Source organism: Dreissena polymorpha, chromosome 6 (assembly GCF_020536995.1).
Source record: "Dreissena polymorpha isolate Duluth1 chromosome 6, UMN_Dpol_1.0, whole genome shotgun sequence".
Taxonomy (NCBI): domain Eukaryota; kingdom Metazoa; phylum Mollusca; class Bivalvia; order Myida; family Dreissenidae; genus Dreissena; species Dreissena polymorpha.
Genome location: NC_068360.1, coordinates 60,889,238 through 60,911,263, shown reverse-complemented (window position 1 = coordinate 60,911,263; position 22,026 = coordinate 60,889,238). Strand labels below are relative to the sequence as shown.

At 36.0% G+C, this 22,026-nt stretch overlaps 1 protein-coding gene across 1 annotated transcript in view; it reads right to left on the bottom strand.

Moving 5' to 3' along the window:
- Positions 1-814: 814 nt before the first annotated feature.
- Positions 815-22,026, bottom strand: part of LOC127835719 (uncharacterized) — a 31,774-nt gene continuing 10,562 nt past the window's right edge. Inside the window, exons 10-16 of the mRNA XM_052362156.1 lie at positions 21,700-21,822; positions 17,283-17,449; positions 4,525-4,592; positions 4,089-4,280; positions 2,435-2,600; positions 1,542-1,724; positions 815-837 (exon numbers count right to left, since the gene is read on the bottom strand). Coding sequence (XP_052218116.1) covers positions 815-837; positions 1,542-1,724; positions 2,435-2,600; positions 4,089-4,280; positions 4,525-4,592; positions 17,283-17,449; positions 21,700-21,822 — 922 coding nt within the window. The remainder of the gene's footprint in view (positions 838-1,541; positions 1,725-2,434; positions 2,601-4,088; positions 4,281-4,524; positions 4,593-17,282; positions 17,450-21,699; positions 21,823-22,026) is intronic.

The window sequence follows — 22,026 nt, the reverse complement described above, 5'->3', positions numbered from 1 at the left end:
GGGTCTCGATGGGAAAAATAAATTGGGAAATAATAAAGCCAAATACCGGCCGCGAATTTAAAGGGAAAACAAACATGGTTAAAACCTCAATTTGATGTTACATGCCAAATACTATACCTATTGACCTTAAAAAGAGGACTATTTTTGAAGTTTGCATAATATACATATAATCGAAACAAAACGATTTACACACCAAATATTATAACTTTAAGAAAATGGTAATATGTTCATGTTTTACTATTCCTTCACTTTTTAATCCTTATGAGAATCTTCAAGTCACCATTCATTACCACACACCTCACACTTGTTTCTTTCCTGTTTGTATCCTCATATGTGCCTTCAAGTTACTACGGTTGTAACATGCATACCCACACAACTTGACACATCTTACAATTACGGTCTCTCTTCTGTATGTATCCTCATGTGTCTCTTCAAGTAACCACTCTCTTTACATGAATAATCACCATCCGCACACTTGAATGGTCTTTCTACTGTATGTATCCTTATGTTTCATCAAGGTGCTACTCTGGTTACATTCATAACTACAATCCTCGCACTTTAACGGGTTATCTCCTGTACGAATCATCATGTGTTCCTTCAATTGATTACTATGTTTACATGAAAAGCAACACACCTCACACGTGTACAACTACGGTCTGACTCTTTCTCCTGAATATATTCTCATGTGTGTCTTCAAGTCAGAACTCGTGTTACCTGCATAACTACACACCTCACACTTGTGCGGTCTCTCTCCTGTATGTATCCTCATGTGTGCCTTCAAGTGACTACTGTTGTTACACGCATAAATACACACCTAACACTTGTACGGTCTCTCTCCTGTATGTATAATTTTGTGTTTCTCCAAGGAACTACTCTGATTACATTCATAACTACACACCTTACACGTGTACGGTCTCTCTCCTGTATGTCTCATCATATGTGTCTTCAAGTGACCACTAAGTTTACAAGAATGGTCACACACCTCACATTTGTACGGTCTTTCTCCTGTATGTATTCTCATGTGTTTCTTCAAGTGATCACCCTGTTTAAATGTTTTACCACACACCTCACACGTGTACGGTCTCTCTCCTGTATGTATGATCATGTGTGTCTTCAAGTCAGAACTCGTGTTACATGCATTACTGCACACCTCACACTTTGGCGGTCTCTCTCTTGTATGTATCATCATGTATGTCTTCAAGTGACCACTATGTATACTAGAATGTTCACACACCTCACATTTGTACGGTCTTTCTTTTGTATGTATTCTCATGTGTCTCTTCAAGTGATCACCCCGTTAAATGTTTTACCACACACCTCACACTTGTACGGTCTCTCTCCTGTATGTATCCTCATGTGTTTCTTCAAGGGATCACTATTTGTACACGAATAACCACACGCCTCACACTTGTATGGACTCTCTCCTGTATGTATCGTCATGTGTTTTTTCAAGTCACCGCTGTGTTTAAGTGCTTTACTACACTCCTCACACTTGTATGGTCTTTCCCCAGTATGTATCATCGTGTGGCTCTTCAAGTTACCACTCTGTTTGAATGCACAACCACACTCCTCACACTTGTACGGTCTCTCTACTGTTTTTATACTCATGTGTTCCACAAAGTGACCACTGTTTATATTTGAATAACTGATTGACAAGTTCTTGTCTCTGATATGGCAAAGTTCTCTGACGAATTCATCTCTGTACCATACCAGCAGTTCCTCACCTGTAATAATAGAAATCTGAACATGTTATTTTTAAAACATGTGCAAATTTGTAACTATGTCAAGAAACACTAAATGTCTAAACTAGAATTTTGTCACAAATGAGATTTACACCCCACATTTATATCCGAAAAATGTGTAAATGCGTTAAGATCTCAACATATTCTAGTTTTGGTTTCTTAGACTGAAATATAGGACAGGTTTAATTCAAGCTCAATGAGTTTTTTTCTTGCTATTTCTAAATTTTGAATGATTTAAAGGGAATGTTGGAGTAGAATGTTAAGTTGGTAAAACAAAAAAAATATTTGTTCAAGACTGAGAAGCTGTTTGTTCGATTACTTGGATTTAATTTATATTAAGTGTTGTGTATATATATTGACGTTCATAAGGTTTTTCTATGACTTCGGCTACATTATGCAAGGACCTGGAGTGTGTCTAAGACAACACTCAGGCTTATGGGAGAAGTTTGAATTAAAGCTGCAATGCCCATTTATTTATTTTTTACTCTGATGTATTTAATATTGGTGTGGTGAGCTGTGGGGAAAATCAGATAATCCAGAGAAAATAACACCTTTCTCGTATGGAGACTATTATACAATCTCCCACTCGCTAGTTCAGGAAATTGAACCCGTATTACCAAGGTGAGACTGCTCTTATTAGACAGAACAACATTGAACATTTATATCTTTAGTCCTACAACAGGCCTATATACCTGGTGAAACTGGCTTTAATGTGCAGTAATAGATGCCTCCTCTGTACTGGATTGCTACAAGGTTCCGATCTGCCTCCGTCATATCACAGTTCACGTTTCTCATCCAGTTAGAGGTGGTCTTGTTCTTGGCAGCCACAAAGTGACTCGCTTTGCCAGCCTTATAGATCTGAATTGCATAGAATCTTACTATCAACAACCATCAGTAAATATGATTGATACACAAGAAAACATGATACCTATCATACTTGTTTTTAAGAGCAATATTGAATTGTTGGACTAAAATACCAAAGAATGCATTTATAAACTAAACAGCGGCAATGATTAAACAATATTTTCTACAGCACAAACAGACTTAGAAATTTGGTCTTATGTTTTTACTTCAATTCATGTTAAATAGAACAGTTCTTTAACCCCTTGAATTACACACTTATTTTTTATAATAAATCAGCTTCACAAGTTGTATAAAATCTTGACATGCTAACATGATTACATATCAGCTATAAATGTGTCACAGATTCTAATGATTAAACAATATACGATTGAACACAGTCACAGCAATAATTAATTCCACAGCAGACAAACAAAAAAGGCCATTATTCAGTAAAAATTATTGCCGTCAAAATGTCTCTTTTAACAACCATCAGCACGCAAAGAGCAATCAACTTTTAAAGTATGAGAAAAATCTTCCAAGCACTTAAAGTAATTAAAAAGATATATTTGAGACTAAGTATTTTATAGTTGAATCCAAACAAAGGGCCCGAACTCTGCAAAAACTTATCACAGCATTAAGTTCCTTTCATAACTATTATCTCTAAATAAAAGATAAACCCACTATGAAAATTTGATCAATATCATCCTGGTAGTTAAAGGATGAGTGGATAAAAAAAAAAACGTAATGACTTTATATTCCATAGTGGTAAAACAGACAAATGCAATAAATCTGCCAAAACTTGCTGCAGCAAAACTTTTTGTTGTTGCAATCATCTATGCATTAAGGTTATTCATATTCGAATGTTTAAACAAGAATCATCGTATAGATAAAGAGGTATTGACCACACATGCGTAAGAACCGGACAATAGTCAACAATAAATGTGTTTGTCAGAAACACTATGTCCCCTTCTGCGCCGCTTTGATTTAGTTGTTTTGACCTTTGACCTTGATGGATGACCTTGACCTTTCACCACTCAAAATGTGCAACTCCATATAATGTTCATGCATGCCAAATATGAAGTTGCTATCTTCAATATAGCAAAAGTTATTGCAAAATGTTAAAGTTTGGGCAAACAGACCAACAGACAGGGCAAAAACAATATGTCCCCCACTATAGTGGTGGGGGACATAAAAAAACATAATCCTGCAAAAACTCCTGGAATGTCAAATGCCTTTTTTTACAATCATCTACACAATAAGTCATAAAACAGTATGCGCGAGATCCAACCATTAGTTAAAGAGTAATCAAATTACAAGCTTTGGGGTGAACAGACAAGCTGATGGACAGACGGGAAACTTTACTGTTTAATGCCTCCCACTCTTAGGCGTTATAATAAACATTGAATCCCCTCTATAGACTGCTAGATAGATAATTCATTTGTTGAAAATTACCCTTGCATTTCAAACTACAAATAAGTATCAATGCATCAAGCTTAGCATCACCTCCCCCTGCCAGCAATACCCTGACTTACGGTTGTCAGTGATAATATCTCCCCCATACGGTCCAAACATGATCCTGGATATCAGTCCCTCCTTGGAAAACACTCCAAGACCAGCTCCAGCTTTTTTGGATGTTTTCCTTTCAAGGCAATCTGGCAAGGTGCGTTCAGCTTTTAGAGGGTCTTCTTCTGGCACCTGCAGTTCATGTTAAGGTATATGTAGTGGAAACACTATTTTGTATTAGAAGAATTAGTGCATGTTTAAGGCATTTCTTATATTTATTGACATTACAAACGGTAAAACACTTTCTGAGTAACAGTCTCATATGCCCATGATACTTTATACCGATACTTAATCATGATACCATAATAGTAATATCTTGTTTTTTTCCTTATTTCTCTACAACATGTTTATGTTTTTTAAGTGAACACAGCTTAACCTCTTTGTAGTGGTAGGGTCCATGGACAGGGCAGTCTCCTTCAAACTCCTTATTGCATTCTCCAGAGTCTAAGAGAGCAAATAAACACATGGCAATAATCAAACCAAGTCAAGGACTAATATCAGCTACCAGAACATCAGATTTAAAGATCCTACTTATATTTATAATGAAAATTATAAAACGGCTTATTTAGAAAATATCTGAAAGACAGACTTTGCCTCACAAGACCCTTTATTTCTATTCCCAGAGTCATCAGTTCACATAATAAGCTCACATGGTTTCATCAAATGTTCTTTTACTTTCTTAGTTATTTGCAACATATAATCGTATTAATCTGACCCAAGGTCAAGGTACAATTGTAAAAATAGGTCAGTCATTTGACATTGTGACTTAGTTTGTTACCTAATGGGACCCACTTTTAATTAGATTTGACCTAGGAACCTAATTGACATGACGCCTTATCTATGATCGCTAGAATTGATCCACCAATCAGCGATCGATTATTCGGGCGCACTCGTTAGCAACGACCTGTCCGCCATTTTCTAGACAAGCTACATGTTTAGGTTCACTTTTATTCCAACGAGTTTCTTTTGTTTTCCTCTTTAAAAAAAAACGATTAAAAATGGTTAAACGGTGTCAACGGGGATTATGTGACTCGGACAATCGATATCCTGGCAGATTTGTTGGTGACATTGAATTTATTTCGTTTCTAAAGCCGCAAAAAGATTGACAAGAGCGAGTGGAAGCTTCAAGAATTACCGAGATCCCCTTTATAGAACATTAATTTATTTCACAAACTTGAAATGTCATATACGCAATACTAAGCATTATTAAGTATGTATTATGCCACGTGTGCATGTAAAATAATTGAGAATTTTGGTACCCAATTCGTGTAACTTTACGAAATCCCCGTTAAAAATCGCGTTTCTGTGTGTGTCAGAAACAAGTGAAAACCATTTTGTTATTATTTTAATAAAGACGTATCGATAAATGCTATTGTAAAAGAGTTATTATTACTGATATTAGTTAACCAATAAATGCGGTAACTTCGGGGAAGTCGGTACCTGCGCGAGCGTCTGATATTGGTAGCCTTATTAAGTTATAAAATCCTGACCGTATTCCATTTCGTACAACGCTAATTTTATATCAGACAATGTTCAAACTTACTGTGTTGTTTTTGCGCTTTAAATTATAGTGGTTGATAAATGTCCCATAAGCAATGTTTAATATGATTAATATCACTTTTATACGCAATAACATGTGGGATTGAGGTACCCACCCGGCGTCAGAAAGCGCGTAAAACTTCACCGAATTCCCAGTAATAAAGCGCTATTTCGTGTCAAATACACGGGGAGGGGGGATGTTTCTGTAATAATTTTGTTAATAACACGGGTAAATACCGGTGAAGTGTTAATTTATTGCAAATACCACCATTACACGTAATAACGGGTTCGATTTCGGTAAGCGCACAGGCGTTTGAGAGCGTCTTTAATGTACCGATTTACCCGTTATAAATAGCTGATGTTCTCTTTAATCGTATATTTTTGCATTTGCAGAATAACTAAATGGCATCAACCCCTTTACAAATGTAATATGGTGCTAAACAAGTCCATAAAATCATCCGGAATATCGCGTAAATCTATATGCAGTCTATAGGCAAAGAAGCCATTTTGGTGTTAGGTTGTCTAGGTTTTCTTCACGCTGAGCCACGTGATTAAGTGGGCGGAGCGATGACTGATAAGGCGTCATGTCAATTGTTGACCACATCTGAGCGAAATTTTACCCAGCTACTCTCAAGTTAAACATTTTGACCCATGTTCTTCATGACTATTTATGTGGCTTGTCATATGGTAAATAGGTGGGGTTTTTTAACCCAGTGACTTAGTTTTTTACATATAGTTGTAGTTGGCCTTGATATTATTATATAAAAATTCTAAGCAAGTTTTATCAAGATTGAATCATAAACAAGGCTTTAAAGGGTTAGAAGGATTGCAAAATTTGATCAGCTGTCCTAGTGTACACTCAACTTAACCCAATATAATTTAAACTTTTACTATGTGCCATCAAGATTGAGTCATGAATGTGCCTTCTAGAGTAACAAGGCTTTTAAGGGTTAGAAGGTTTGCAAACTTTGACCTGCTGTCTAGTCCCATCACTCAACTTAACCCAATATAATTTTGAATTTTTACCAAGTTTCATCAACATTGATTAATAAATGTGCCTTCGAAAGTAGCAATATAGATTTTCAATGATTTGACAAATTAGCCTTGTTTTAAACCTACTTAACCCCGGTTATAACTTGGTTTCAATATTTTCACTATAAACATACTGGCAAAGATTTCTCAATATTGATTTAACTGTTGCCTGTAGACTGGTAACAAGCCAAATGGCGACAATGCACAACACATAACTCCACAGTTCTCTGTAAGAAACAATACAATTAGTTATCCGCTAAAACTATTAAAAGAGACTTTAATACATGCATTGAAAAAGTATTTTATATCAAAATCAAATACGCCGAGATTCACTTTGTTAAAACACAGAACAGGGTATGAAAACAGTAAGCAAAAATGTTAGGGATATTATTTATTGTATTAATTGGAATGATGTCATATATGAAACAAGTTGTGGAACTACAATGATTTAATCAAAATCTCGTTCCCATTCAGGTTTTAATGAAGTTATTAACATATTTTGGTATTTTTTCAAAATTAATTATATATGATTGCTTACAAATCTTTAATTTGCAATATACTTATCTATCGATAATGGTAATAGTAAGAAAAAAAAGTTGAAAAAAGACCTAGCTGGGTTTCAAACCCATGTAGTCGGGATAAGTTAGCGGATGCTCAACCCATGCGCGATGCTAACTTTCATGAATAGTTGCTTAACATAATTCCTATTGTAAACGGTATCTAGCTTTTGCCAATAACAAAATTGTTTTACGAACGAAATTTGTTTTATTTTCTAAGAACGTTTTTTCGATAAAAATGGTTTTACAATCATACACTAACAATGGTCTTCGAAATTTTTTAGAATAAAATATTCGAAACAAAGTTTCATAGTGAAACATGTAAGAATAAGAATAAGATTACATGTTCATTATCTTATCTACTTTGTCTGCCAGCATCCAAAATCCGGGAAATTTAACCCTTTAACAAACATGCACCTTACTACGAGACCTGTTTCTGAGTTGCGGTAATATAGTCCATTTGCTAAAGCCAATATATTATCAATTAAAGTGGCATGCGAACTATCCGCTTCACCGGCTGGATTACCACAGGCTGTGTCTATGTACTTAAAAAAATCCGGATAAAGAGCATGCATATAGCGTATTTTATTTACATCTCATTCATAATAATATAATTATTGTGACTACTTTTCCCATGTCTGTGAAGTGTCCCCCCTTAAAATTATAAACAATAGTACCCTTTATACTAGACAGATCCCCTATTTGCACTAGGTAGAACCCATGATCAATACTGCTTGCAATTATTTAACATACTATGAATGGTTATGTTTGATCTTTATTGGGGCCATTTTGCAATGTGAATGAAGTTAACGTCCAGGCAAAGTGCATTTGCTGAAATTGAACACTTGACCTGTAAGTTACTGTTTTACCCGTTTTGAGTGTGACCTAAACATTTGATGTAGGTTGACAGTTGTTGAACAGGACAATTAGTCTCCACATTTTGATAATATGACTTTTCTTATTTCTAAAAATTCGTGATAAAGCAAGGTCTTGACAAATATTTAAATGGCTAAATTTTATCCCTGACGATTAATTGTAACCTTTAAGTTACTCACGGTTAGAGTTATGAAGACTGAGGGATAACACATTGGTTAATTTTCTAGTCTATCGAGAAACGGTAAAGCAACAATTGAATAAAAACTTATTGCAAGATAATCATTTTTGTTATAGATACAAGGAATATTACATGAGTGCGGTGTTCCGCCTGGCTGTAACGCACGAGTGATTGCGTGACACTATATTTCATGAGCCCACTGGAAACTCACAACCATTCCGTGTAGTATAATCTATATACAATATATCAACAACGCTATAACTCTTTAACTCTGCAAATAAACATTGCTTAACCACAAACATGTACGAGTTATACATTTCAAAGTTACGTCATTAGGTCATACAAATTAATGGCACCATTCAAATGGTAATTTTCTATCTTATGGAAATGATTATTCAGTTCCGCAGAAGTTTTCTTTTGAAATTTTTGACACTTTAAAGAGATCATTCTTGCCATTCATTTAATGAGAATTGTTCACAGACAATCGTTTTTAATGTCATTATAAATATATGAACTAACATAATTATACTATTTGGAAAAGTGTTAAATTCAAATGGTAGTTCACACGATGTCCGTTATACTATTTTAAGCATAATTATAAATGCTTTTGCCACGATTTTTACGATTTCAATGGATGAATATCATTACGATGCTAACTATTTGAACAGTTGTCTTAACCCTAGTAAGGTGTGCCACTTTGCTTGATTGAGAAAATAATGCATATAGTCGCTTTCGAATCCATTACGATTTTTTTAAATTTTCATTTTGCAAAACTGTTTAAAAGTCTATTTAAATATATATGACGTGCAGATGACTTTATTGTCTCCCTTTCCATATAACATACATTTACTTTTTGTGGAAATTATGTCATATTTCCAGTGTTAATTCATCTGTGCAGGCTGATGCAATAGTTGGTATGTCCAATCATAATGAATTGATCCGATGCAAAATTTATATTGGTCATTTAATGTAATTTGTTTAATTTCGTTATGAATTTGCTAAGCACGCTTGCATTAACCAAAACCGTCTGATGGGCGCAAGTTCATTCTTGTGGTTCATTCCAACCTGGTGAGTTGTAAAACTGTTTTACTTTATTGAACATGTTGTTTTATCATATTATGCAATGTGCGGCAATAAGTGTAATTATTGTGACGTTCATTTCATTCGTATTTTAAAGTTCGCATGTTATGTTCTGTTTGTAAAATTACTGTTATTGTTTTGTTTTTGGTCTTCCGTTATGGCTATATCGGGTAGCGTCAATAAAATGGATTAAACAAAGCTATGGACTTTGTATGCAATGCCCAACCCCACATCCACTACATATATGATAGCATGTATTCAAATCAAAAGCAAAATTACACATATAAAACAATATGCTAGTGATTCCCTGAAAGTTGGTCAACTGTGTAATATAAGTTTATGAGGTTCTTACGCGCACGAGGCTGCATTTGTGAGGACCCTGAGTGTTTCCCAAAAACTCCTTCCTTATTAATTAAGTAGAAGCACACAAATTGGGAAGAATGTTGAATAACACTTGCTGCCATGGCAAGTAAAAACGTCTGGTTCAGTTTGTACTTTTATTTGTTTAGCCTGTTTAAATGTGTGGTTTGTTTCTTTGTTTATTTGTGTTTTTTTGCTGTTTCCAAAAGTATTTTATTCAAATCATGGCGGTAAGTTAGCAAACTTACACATTTATCCTAGGCTAGCTGGTTTAACAGTACTGCGTACATCATACTTCATTTCAAATTAAATAAACAACATTTCATTTGATTCTGTATTCGATTGTATAAGTGTGCATTTTATTATATTCACAATATCGAGCACAAATAAAACAGGAGATCACACATCAAGTACAAACCACAACAGTTGCGAACCAAAATTTTATGGGAGACTATAAAAGGTAACTTATGCTTAATACAACAATAAGATACATCTCATTTAAATAAATATACAAAAACACACTTGAACTTGAAGAAAAACACTATATGATCTTAGCACATTGCAAAGACAATGACAAATACCGTCGACAAAACAACTATTGAATGTGCAACCATTTAAACAAAAGCAAGTGTAAGAAGAAATTTAGCATAAACATCTTGATGGAATAATCATAAGAGCGAGTGCAAAACATGTAGAACACAATAAACACATACAAAATATTTAGCAAACATTGAACAAAAAAATAATTCACAAACTTGTCGTAAATGATATTCAAGCATGATAATATTCTGAAAACCTCTATAAACGGAAGCGCATTGAAAGTAACACAAACTTTAGTTCTACTCCATCAACTTTAAACAAAAAAGCTATCTAGCTAAGATGAAAAATACGTCCTTAAATGAAAGTCATCTGCGTTAAAAATATCGAACTAAAACATGTATCGCATGTATCTTTAATTTCAAAACGCCAGTCCACTTAAATACTGTTAGCTTTATGTGAGTTTCATGTCATTATATTCTTAACGTACAACATATTTGTTTATAAATAGCAGAACACACACTATTGAAACTGATATTAATGATAACAAGAGCTCGATCCGCGGTCAGAGACAGGTGCCCCCTCCCCTAAACAGGTCCTTGACATCCATCACTCAATCCTTTAATGAAATATTGAACGGATACCAATTTCACACGTATAGTGCCTAAGTGACCTTGACCTTTCAACCAGTGACCCCAATTTCTATTGGAATCATCTACTGTCCAAAGCGATTGCACATGTGAATTATCAAGCCAATCGGTCAATTCTTTGACGAGTTATTGATCAGAAACGATGTCCCCACCTATTGTGACAGTTTCCTTTACCTTTTACCTAGTGACTCCAATTCAATAGGTGTCTTCTGCTGTCCAAGGCCAAAGCGTATTTGAAGTATAAAGCCAATCGGTCGATGCGTTGACGAGTTATTGCTCCATAACGACGTTCACTCTTATGACCTTGTGACAGTCTACAGTTTTAACATTTACATTAATATGTTTTCAATCAACTTTCTATTTTTGGGAAGTATTGGGCATGTAAAGGGCTACGACAGTGCTTTAAGCAACGATGATAACTGCGTGCTCAGCATGAACAAATTTTATCTCTAACGATAAGGCTTGAGAAATAGATCAGTTTCACACTCAACTCTCGATATCATTACAGTTTGTGTGTCCTTTATATTTTGAAGATTGTCAGCGCCAGAGCATTTGTACTTAAAGGTCTCATATTAAGTAATTACTACGATATTGCATTATGTGCATTCGCATATTTTAGATCATATAAGTATTGTTGTTCAATTACCTGTAGTTCTCCAGCTAGGCATAAATGGAGGGGCGCCCCGTCCTGCCTTTCCGAGGCCACTCCCTGCTCTATTATTTATATATTTTTTGTTGACTTATGATAACTTATAAATCTCTTATTACATTGTAAGTAATTATTTCTGATTGTAGACAGTGTATTTGAATGGTTTAATAATACATTGTAACAATTAGTAATAATATATACATTAATATGCAACAGAGTATTCCAGATACACCCGCGCGCTCTTAAGTGCCCTTTCGAAAAAAAACTGCGCATCGAAAGAGCCCTTTGAAAAAATAGCCACCACCCCATACCCCCTGCCACCACCCCATACCCCCTGCCACCACCCCATACCCCCTGACACCACCCCATACCCCCTGCCACCACCCCATACCACCTGCCACCACCCCATACCCCCTGCCACCACCCCATACCCCCTGCCCTTTTCAAATCCTAGATAGAGCACTGACCTGATATACGCTTGACGAAAATAATTTATGTTGTGTTCGGAATTGACCGTTAAAAATGTAAATGTATAAAGCTTTAAACAAGCCCCAGCAGTGAAATTGAAACCTCATTGTAATCCTTTGCATTCCAACCTGCAAGGTAACAGGGTCAGTTTGCGGTCAGTAACAGAAATCGTTCTAAAAACGCAATCGCGTTAACTATGTGAATATGAAGTTTATTTTGATCAGAAAGATATTAAACAAGACTATTGCCAAGCAATAAAAGTCCCCTTCCGGTGAAGCTCTACCATTTTCAGCAATATTTTTATTCTATTGTTGCCACAACAACCAGAATTCTTGACGTAGGAACAAAATGAAAAGGCGTGCAAAAATCTCCATTTTGCCATCTGTCCATGTAACAAGTTTCGTGAAAAATATATATGAAAAACTTAAAAGTTATCACAAGATCCAGAAAAGTGTGACAGACTGACAGCCTCACAGATACACAGAGCGCAAACCATAAGTCCACTCCGGTGAAACCGGTAGGGGACTAATAAGCATATTCGGCGAAATAACTATGGTATGTCAATCATAGATTCTTAATGTGTTTTCGTTAATTGCATGATAAGTACCAGATTTTATTAATTGTATTAGAAATATTCCACCATATAGACCAATCTATCACGAATGAGCGCGATGATTCATGACACAATTAATAATCGAATCAAATAAAAATGTCCGACAAACCACTAAACAAGTATGTTCGAAGAACGACCGTATAAGTATTTAAAATATGCACGGATGATTCGTACATTGCCGGCTGACCTAATTGCTTTCATTTATTTTCATTCTTCTTATGTTTTTCTTTTCTATAAATCGAGATATCTAATCAATAATAAATAATGAAGCGAAATAAGCTACGAAATCTGGCGCAACATCCCGTAATTGATTTGCGTGTAATGCAGCTAATAACTGCACAGAAAAAGTGCACCGACCAAAATTAACGCAGTATCTTTTAAAATGTATTTCGTGTTAAACTCAATACAGTTGTTTTTAAATGAAATACATGTAGGTATATATATGAAAAATGCTTTAAATAAATCATATTTGTATGAATTCCTTCCGAGCGCGTACTGGTAATACTCAATAATCACATCAGTAATATATATTAGTATATGGTAAAAAAACCTTGCTTATTTGACTGTATAACAACAACATCTAGCAGCTTTCAGATTTTACATTAACAAAATTGAAACGTACGACCTAACATGACAGTGTTGTTGTTTTGCTGTTGTTGTTTGTTTGTGTTATAATATTTATTTATTTATTTATTCTTTTTTTTTGGGGGGGGGGCGGTATTAGTCCAGTTGTTTCTTTTCTTTACAGAATATGCAATAATTCCAAGCACATGAAGTCTGTTACAGGGATGTGTTAAATAAAACAAGAGATGTGTTTGTCAGAAACACAATGCCCCCTATTGCGCCGCTTTGAAGCCATATATTTGACCTTTAACCTTGAAGAATGATCTTGACCTTGACCATTCACCACTCAAAATGTGCAGTTCCATGAGATACACATGCATGCCAAAGATCAAGTTGCTATCTTCAATATTGCAAAAATTATCGCAAAACTTTAGCCAAGGTTAAAGTTTTGGGACAGAATGACAGAGTGACAGAATGACAGACAGACAGACAGACAGGCCAAAAACATTATACCCCTATCATTCGATCCGGGGGCAGAAAAATAAGCAGTGGTTAGTTAGCTGACAAAAGCTCCATTAATTATTATAATAATTATTATTGAGTAAATTCACATGACAATAATGTTCGTGTTGCCTATATGCAACTCCATATGCGATTCTAGAATGGCTATTAATATATAAACAATTGATTTCTACTAATTCTGTCACCGTTATATTTATACTATCCTACAGTGTTCACTATGTTTACTAGCGCCATATAAGGAAACCAGAACCATCCACAACCGCATACAATCTCGACAGAGATATCATTCAAACAAGTTCGCCCCAAGCCAATTTCAATCATACAGGCAGGATTTTCACAAAATTGGCAGAGGACGTCGAAACGGACTTACCCTGCAGTTTTATAGAAGATTGTGAAAGTTTTTACTATTATACTATATGGGAAACTAATAACCACATGTCGTGGCTAATATTGAATCGTGGGCACCATTTGTGCAAACTTGAAAGATAACCATCATGCCACGAATCAATGTTTATTTTCACCATTTGGGTATGGGGCAGGGTCCCTTTGGCTTTGGGTTGGGGAAAACGAGACTATTTGACTACAATTTGCAATTTAGTGTTGTTGTTGTTTTCTTACAAATACTTTAATTTTGAGAATAAAAGTGTTTTCAATAAAACATTGACTAAGTTTCAACTTAAAGAGCCGGATGGGAACTAAATATTGAGATCTTTAAATTTACTTTTGTTTCTTTTGGAAAACCTTCAATGGGGAATGTTTAGGTACCTAGGGGAAAATATATTGAAAATAAAGCCAAATACCGGCCGCGAATGTGAAGGGGAAAATTACGTCAACTACTCAACTAAATACCAAATCTTTGTGCTGAAAACAAAACCTAAGCTTGGGGTTTAGAGATGTTTTAAGTTTAACTATATCCGAAACATATATTGGAAACAGGTTACAACCAAGGCGGACCAGTTTTGAAACCTTGGTATGTTTGATACAAACATGGTAAAAACGCAAATTGATGTTAAATGCCAAATACCATAACTCTGGGACTTAAAGTTTCAGAGAGGACGATTTGAGAAGATTTTCCACTATACATATAATCGAAACAAAACAGCTTACGGACAAAGCAAATTTTAACGTTAGGGACATGATTTTAACAAACTTGGCAGAGAAGCACAATACATGTTTCATGGATTACACACGTGGACCTTGTCGTTTTATAAGATAATTTTTAGTCATTTTAAAATGAAAAAAACAAGTATATTAGTTTTGCGATACATGGTGGGCTTGACTTGACATATTTACACACCAAATATTTAAGCTTTAAGAGAATATTAATATGTTAATGTTTTTACTATTTCTTCCCTTATCAATCCTAACCAGCTTCTTCAAGTCACCACTCGTTACCACACACCTCACACTTGTTTCTCTCTTGTATGAATCCTCACGTGTGTCTTCAAGTTACTACTGTCGTAACATGTATAACCACACACCTTACACTTGTTCGGTCTCTCTCCTTTATGTATCCGCATGTGTCTTTTTAAGTTACCACTCTCCTTACATGTATCACCACACACCTCACACTTGTACGGTCTTTCTACTGTATGTATACATATGTGTTTCTTTAAGGCATTACACTGGTCACATGCATAACCACACACCTAACACTTGTACGGTCTCTCTCCTGTATGTATCCGCATGTGTCTTTTCAAGTTACCACTCTGCTTACATGCATAAATACACCGCTCACACTTGTACGGTCTTTCTCCTGTATGTTTCCTTATGTGTTTCTTCAAAGTACTACTCTGGTTACATTCATAACCACACTCCTCACACTTGTACGGTCTCTCACCTGTATGTATCATCGTGTGTATCTTCAAATGATCACTATTTTTACACGAATAACCACACACCTCACACTTGTATGGTCTTTCTACTGTATTTATCCTCAAGTGTTTGTTCAATTCACCAATGTGTTTAAATGCTTTACTACACACCTCACACGTGTACGGTCTCTCTTCTGAATGAATCCTCATGTGTTTGTTCAAGTCAACATTCCTCTTACATGCATAACTACACAACTCACACGTGTACGGTCTCTCTCCTGTATGTATTGTAATGTGTCTCTTCAAGTGATAACTAAGTTTACATGAATAGCCGCACACCTCACACTGGTACGGTCTCTCTCCTGTATGAATTGTCATGTGCCTCTTCAAGTGACAACTAAGTTTACATGAATAGCCGCACTCCTCACACTTGTACAGTCTGTCTCCTGTGTGTATTGTCATGTGTCTCTTCAAGTGACAACTAAGTTTACATGAATAGCCGCACTCCTCACACTTGTACGCTCTCCCTACTGAATGTATATTCATGTGTTTCTCACAGTGACCACTGTTTGTACTTGAATAATTACTCGAAAAGTTTTTAGCTCTGATAAGGCCAAGTTCTCTGGCAAATTCATCTCTGTACCACACAAGCAGTTCCTCACCTGAACCAATAGAAATATCAACAAATTATTCATAAAACATCTGCAAATCTGTTACTTTTTTCCACAAACACTGAATGTCTCAACTAGAATTTTGTAACAAATATGACTGATACCCCACATTTATATCTGAAAAAATATGCAATATGTTAATTTTATTACATACAAATTATCAGTTCTTCTTGTTGATCTCAAAATAATCTTTTTTTTTATTCTTAGACTGAATTATAGGACAGGTATTAATTCAAACTCAAAGTTTTGGTAATTAATTTGACTTCTTGCTATTCCTTTTTTTATAATTTAAAGCAAATGAGTAGAAAGGCAAATTGTTAAAAGAAACAAGAGATGTGTTTGTCAGAAACACAATGCCCCCTATTGCGCCGTTTTGAAGCCATATATTTGACCTTTGACCTTAAAGGATGACCTTGACCTTTCTCCACTCAAAACGTGCAGCTCCATGAGATACACATGCATGCCAAATATAAAGTTGCTATCTTCAATAATGAAAAAGTTATTGCAAAACTTGAACCAAGGTTAAAGTTTTGGGACACACACAATAAATGAATGACAGACAAACAGGCCAAAAACAATATACCCCCGATCCGGTGGCATAAAAATATTTGTTCAAGACTGTTTACACATATTGACAAGCAGGTTTTTCAATTACTTGAATTTACCTTATATTAAATGGTGTGTATGTAATGAAGTTTATAAGGTTTTTCTATGCTTGAAGTTACAATATGCGAGGACCTTGAGTGTGTCTCACACAGTACTCAGAATTGGAAGAAGTTTGAATTACAGCTGCAGTGTCCTATTAATTAATATATATGAGGTGTTAAATATTGGCGTGTTGCGCTGCTGGGGAAAATCGGGGAACGCAGAGAACTTATCACACCTTTCCTGTTTTGGGAAAATCATACAAACTCCCTCCCGCTAGTACAGGAAATTGAACCCGTATAACCAAGGCGAGAGTGCTCTTATCACATAAAACCATATTGAACATTCATATCTTTAGTCATACAACATGTCTATATACCTGGTGAAACTTGCTTCATGGTGCAGTAATAGATGCCTCCTCTGTACTGAAATGCTATAAGGTTCCGATCTGCCTCCGTCATAGCACAGTTCACATATCTCATCCAGTTAGAGGTGGCTTTGCTCTTGGCATCCACAAAATGACTCCCTTTGCCAGCATTAATAGATCTGAATTGCATAGAATCTTACTATAAACAACCAACGGTAATTATAATTGATACACAAGAAAACATGTAACATAATAAATATATTTGTTATTAAGACCAACAATAATGGACCAGAATACAAAAAAATGCATTTATAAACTTAACAGCGACACTGATGATACAATATGTTTTACAGCACAAACAGACTAATTTATTTGTTTTAATGTTTTACTTTCATTCATGGTAAATCGTACAGTACTTAACCCACTTAAATATCACACGAATTTAATATAATGAATAAGCTTCACAAGATGTGTGAAATCTTTACATGCCAGCATGATTACGTATCAGCTAGAAATGGGTCACAGATACTGATGCCAAACAACATACGTTTGGACACAGTAAAAGCAATAAATAATTCCACAGCAGACAAACAGAAAACAAAAGGGCCACAAAGGCCCAAAGTCGCTCACCTGAAATTCAAAGGAACTGACCTGTTCTGTGCAGTCCAATATGTCATTAGAACCAATGTTCTAACCATCTTTCATGACTAGTGAACACCCTGGCAGCCACGTTTTTCAACAGACCAGAACCATTTCCATACACATCCAAGATATCATTTAAACAAATGTTCTGACAAAGTTTCATGAAGATTCATGAAGCCATATAAGGAAAAATGCCCCGCCCCTGGTGGCCATGATTTTCAAGCAACTGGAAACATTTTCAAACTAGACCAAATTATCTTTGGGACAAATCTTCAGACCAAGTTTCATGATGATCGGACAATAAATGTGGCTTCTAGAGTGTTAACAAGGTTTTACTATAGCTATATTAGAAAACATGCCACGCCCCCTTGGCGGCCATGTTTTTCCACCAACCAGAACCATTTTCAAACTCATCTAAGATAACATAGGCACAAATTGTCTGACCAAGTTTCATGATGATCGGACAATGAATGTGGCCTCTAGAGTGCTAATAAGGTTTAACTAACGCCATATATAGCAATATTAGGAAAAATTCTCCACCCCCTAGTGGCAATGTTTTTAAAGTAACCGAAACCATTTTCGATCTCATCCAAGATATCATTGGGACAAATCTTCCGACCAAGTTTCAAGAAGATCGGAAAATAAATGTGGCCTCTAGAGTGTTTACAAGGTTTTACTAAAGCCATATAAGGAAAAATGCCCCGTCGCATGGTGGCCATGTTTTCCAACCAACCGACATCATTTTTGAACTCGTCCAAGATATTATTGTGATGAATCTTCTTACCAAGTTTCATGAAGATCGGACAATAAATGTGGCTTCTAGAGTGTTAACACGATTTTACTATAGCCATATATAGCCATATAAGGGAAAATGCCCCTTCCCTTAGCAGCCATGTTTTTCAAGCAAAAGGTACCATTTTGGAACTCATCCAAGATATCATTACGACGAATCTTCTGACCGAATTTCATGAAGATTGGACAATAAATGCAGCCTCTAGAGTGTTAACAAGGTTTAACTAAAGCTATATATAGACATATAAGGAAAAATGCCCCTCCCCCTGGTGGCCATGTTTTTAAAGCAACTAATACCATTTTCGAACTCATCCAAGATATCATTGGGACAAATCTTCTGACCAAGTTTCATGGAGATCGGAAAATAAATGTGGCCTCTACAGTGTTAACATGGTTTTCCTACAGTCATATTACGAAAAATGCCCCGCCCCCTGGCGGCCATGTTTTTAAACCAACCGGCGTCATTTTTAAACTCGGCCAATTTTTAATTGGGATGAATCTTCTGACCAAGTTTCATGAAGATCGGACAATAAATGTGGCCTCTATTGTGTTAACAAGATTTTAATTAGCCATATATAGCCATATTAGGAAAATGCCCCGCCCCTTGGCAGCCATGTTTTCCCAAGCAAACGTAACCATTTTCGAACTCATCCAAGATATCATTGAGATAAATCTTCTGACCAAATTCCATAAAGATCTGACAATAAATGTGGTCTCTAGAGTGTAAACAAGGCAAATGTTGACGCAGCACGACGGACGACGGACAAAAGGCGATCACAAAAGCTCACCATGAGCACATTGTACTAAGGTGAGCTAAAAAGGTAATAAACAAATCTATTGCCTTCGAAATTTCTCTCTAAACAACAATCTGCACACTAAGAAAAATCATGCCTTAAAGTCTGAGAAAAAATTTCCAAGCACACGAGTTATTAAAAAGTAATATTTGGGACTATGTATTCTATAGTGGAAAACCAAACGAAAGGCTCTAACACTGCCAAAACCTGGCACAGAAAAACTTTCAAAACTCTTATCACTAGAAAAGAAAGGACAATATCAACCCGGTAGTTAAAGATGAGTTGGAAACAACGTTATGACTATATAGTCCATAGTGGTAAAACAAAGGCGATAATTCTGCCAAAACTTGCTGCAGCAAACGTCCTTTTGTTGCAATCGTCTATTCATTTAGGTTATTTATATTCGAAAGTTTGAACAAGAATCACCAAATAGATAAAGAGGAATTGAAAACACATGTGTCAGGAATTGAACAGTAGACAAACCAAAAAATGTTTTTGTCGGAAACACTATGTCCCCTTCTGCGCCGCTTTGATTTTTTTACCTTTGACCTTGAAGGATGACATTGACCTTTCACCACTCAAAATGTGCAGCTCCATGAGATAAACATGCATGCCAAATATGAAGTTGCTATCTTCAATATTGCAAAAGTTATGGCAAATGTTAAAGTTTGCCCAAACAAACCAACCAACCAACCAACAAACCAACAGACAGGGTAAAAACAATATGTCCCCCACTATCGTGGTAAGGGACATAAAAACATAATCCTGCCAAAACTCCTGGAATTGCATATGCCTTTATTTACAATCACCTACACATAAACGCCATCAAACAGTTTGCGTGAGATCCCCCAGCACTAAAAGTGTAATCAAATTACAAGGTTTGGGGTGGACAGACACACTGAGGGACAAATGGACAAGAATAAACATAAATGCCTCACACTCTTTGGTGGCATAATAAACATAACAGCCCCTTTATACACTGTGAGATATATAGAGAATACTATGTAAGTGTGATTGCGTTCTTAAATTTATCCCACGAGTGAAGAAAGCCTTTTTGAGACGAGTGGGATAAATTAAAGTAAACAATCACACTAACATAGTATTCTATTAATCCTACACAATTTTTTTTTTAATGTTACGAATCCATACGAAACGATAATGTTAAAAAAAATCAGGGCTGTACCTTTAAGTTTTTAACCTATTTTTACTCGTGTATTAATATACAAACATGTCAATCTTCTTGCGCATGAACGCGAAATAGTTCTAAAGTTAAACGTACGATTGCTGAAAAATAAAGGGATAAAACATCATATACCTCGCTTCAAATTTATTCAATAAATTGAAATACACATCAATATTATTAAATATAAAGTATTAAATGAGAATTAACAAATAATTTTCCGCTATTTGCAATCACAAATGAATCATTTACAGCACATGTGGCAGTGTCATTACACAACGAATGGAACTGGAACAAAAAATTAAACAAATATCACGCGAATTACACAGAGCGTTGAATTTACTTGGTGTAGAAGTTGAAATTGTTCACATTAAAAACTGCTCCATTAAACAGAGAGTGTGTCTGACGGAGATTCATCGAAGATGAGACGGACACGTGATTCTGTTCCGAGTGGGTGGGGAAAGAATGAACATCAATGTTCGGAATATTGACGGGCCTAGGTTGGGATGTTGGTTCCTTGAAAGTGCTAGACGTGAGGGATGGTGCTGCATCGCGATCATCGTGCTTTTCAATCCTTGATGGTGATGGTGGGGACGTCACAGTTGCAGTGACTGGAGACTGTCATTTCCCAGACAGGATGTGTGATCCGGCCTTCTGTGTGGATTCAGTAATCGCACAATAATTCAATACAGTTTGGATGTTTTTGTGGCCTGTGAAATGCATAATGTCAGTAGATGCAACGTTTTTGTCCCTGAGCATTTGGACCATTCGCTTGCGAACAGAGTGGTAAGTCAGGCGCTGACGGTCCAGCCCGCACTGCTCAGCCATCCTTTGAACCATGCTTCCCATTTTATTTAGGCCGACCCTCTGCATAATAAACCACTGGTCATCTGGTCCTGTCAAAGCCCAGGTCCTAGGCGCAATGTAAAATGGACTTCCTGGTTGACAATATCCACTGGGTCGCTTAGAGGCAAACAACTTGTAGGCTGCGATGGGGCATCTGTCATCTTGTGTGGCATACATCCTAGGTGACACTTTCCTTATGTTGGAAAAGTCACCCTCTTTCCTTGTTTTGGTCTGGCGCTCATTCAGTTCCAGGAACTCCGTGCCATCTGCTGCCGTTCTGAGGGTAACGTCTTCCCAGCTTAAAAGAAGAGATGAACATTGGAAACCTTGAAAAGTGAGACAATTTAGTTTTAATGAAATAAAAACAATTAGTTGAATATCGCCTCATTGGTTCAAAAAAGTACCATGTGTCACTGAAATGGCAGATGGTACCTTTTTGCATCTATGGGGCAAATTATCATTAAACATTCTTGTTAAAATAATAAACTTCAAAACTTTGCGC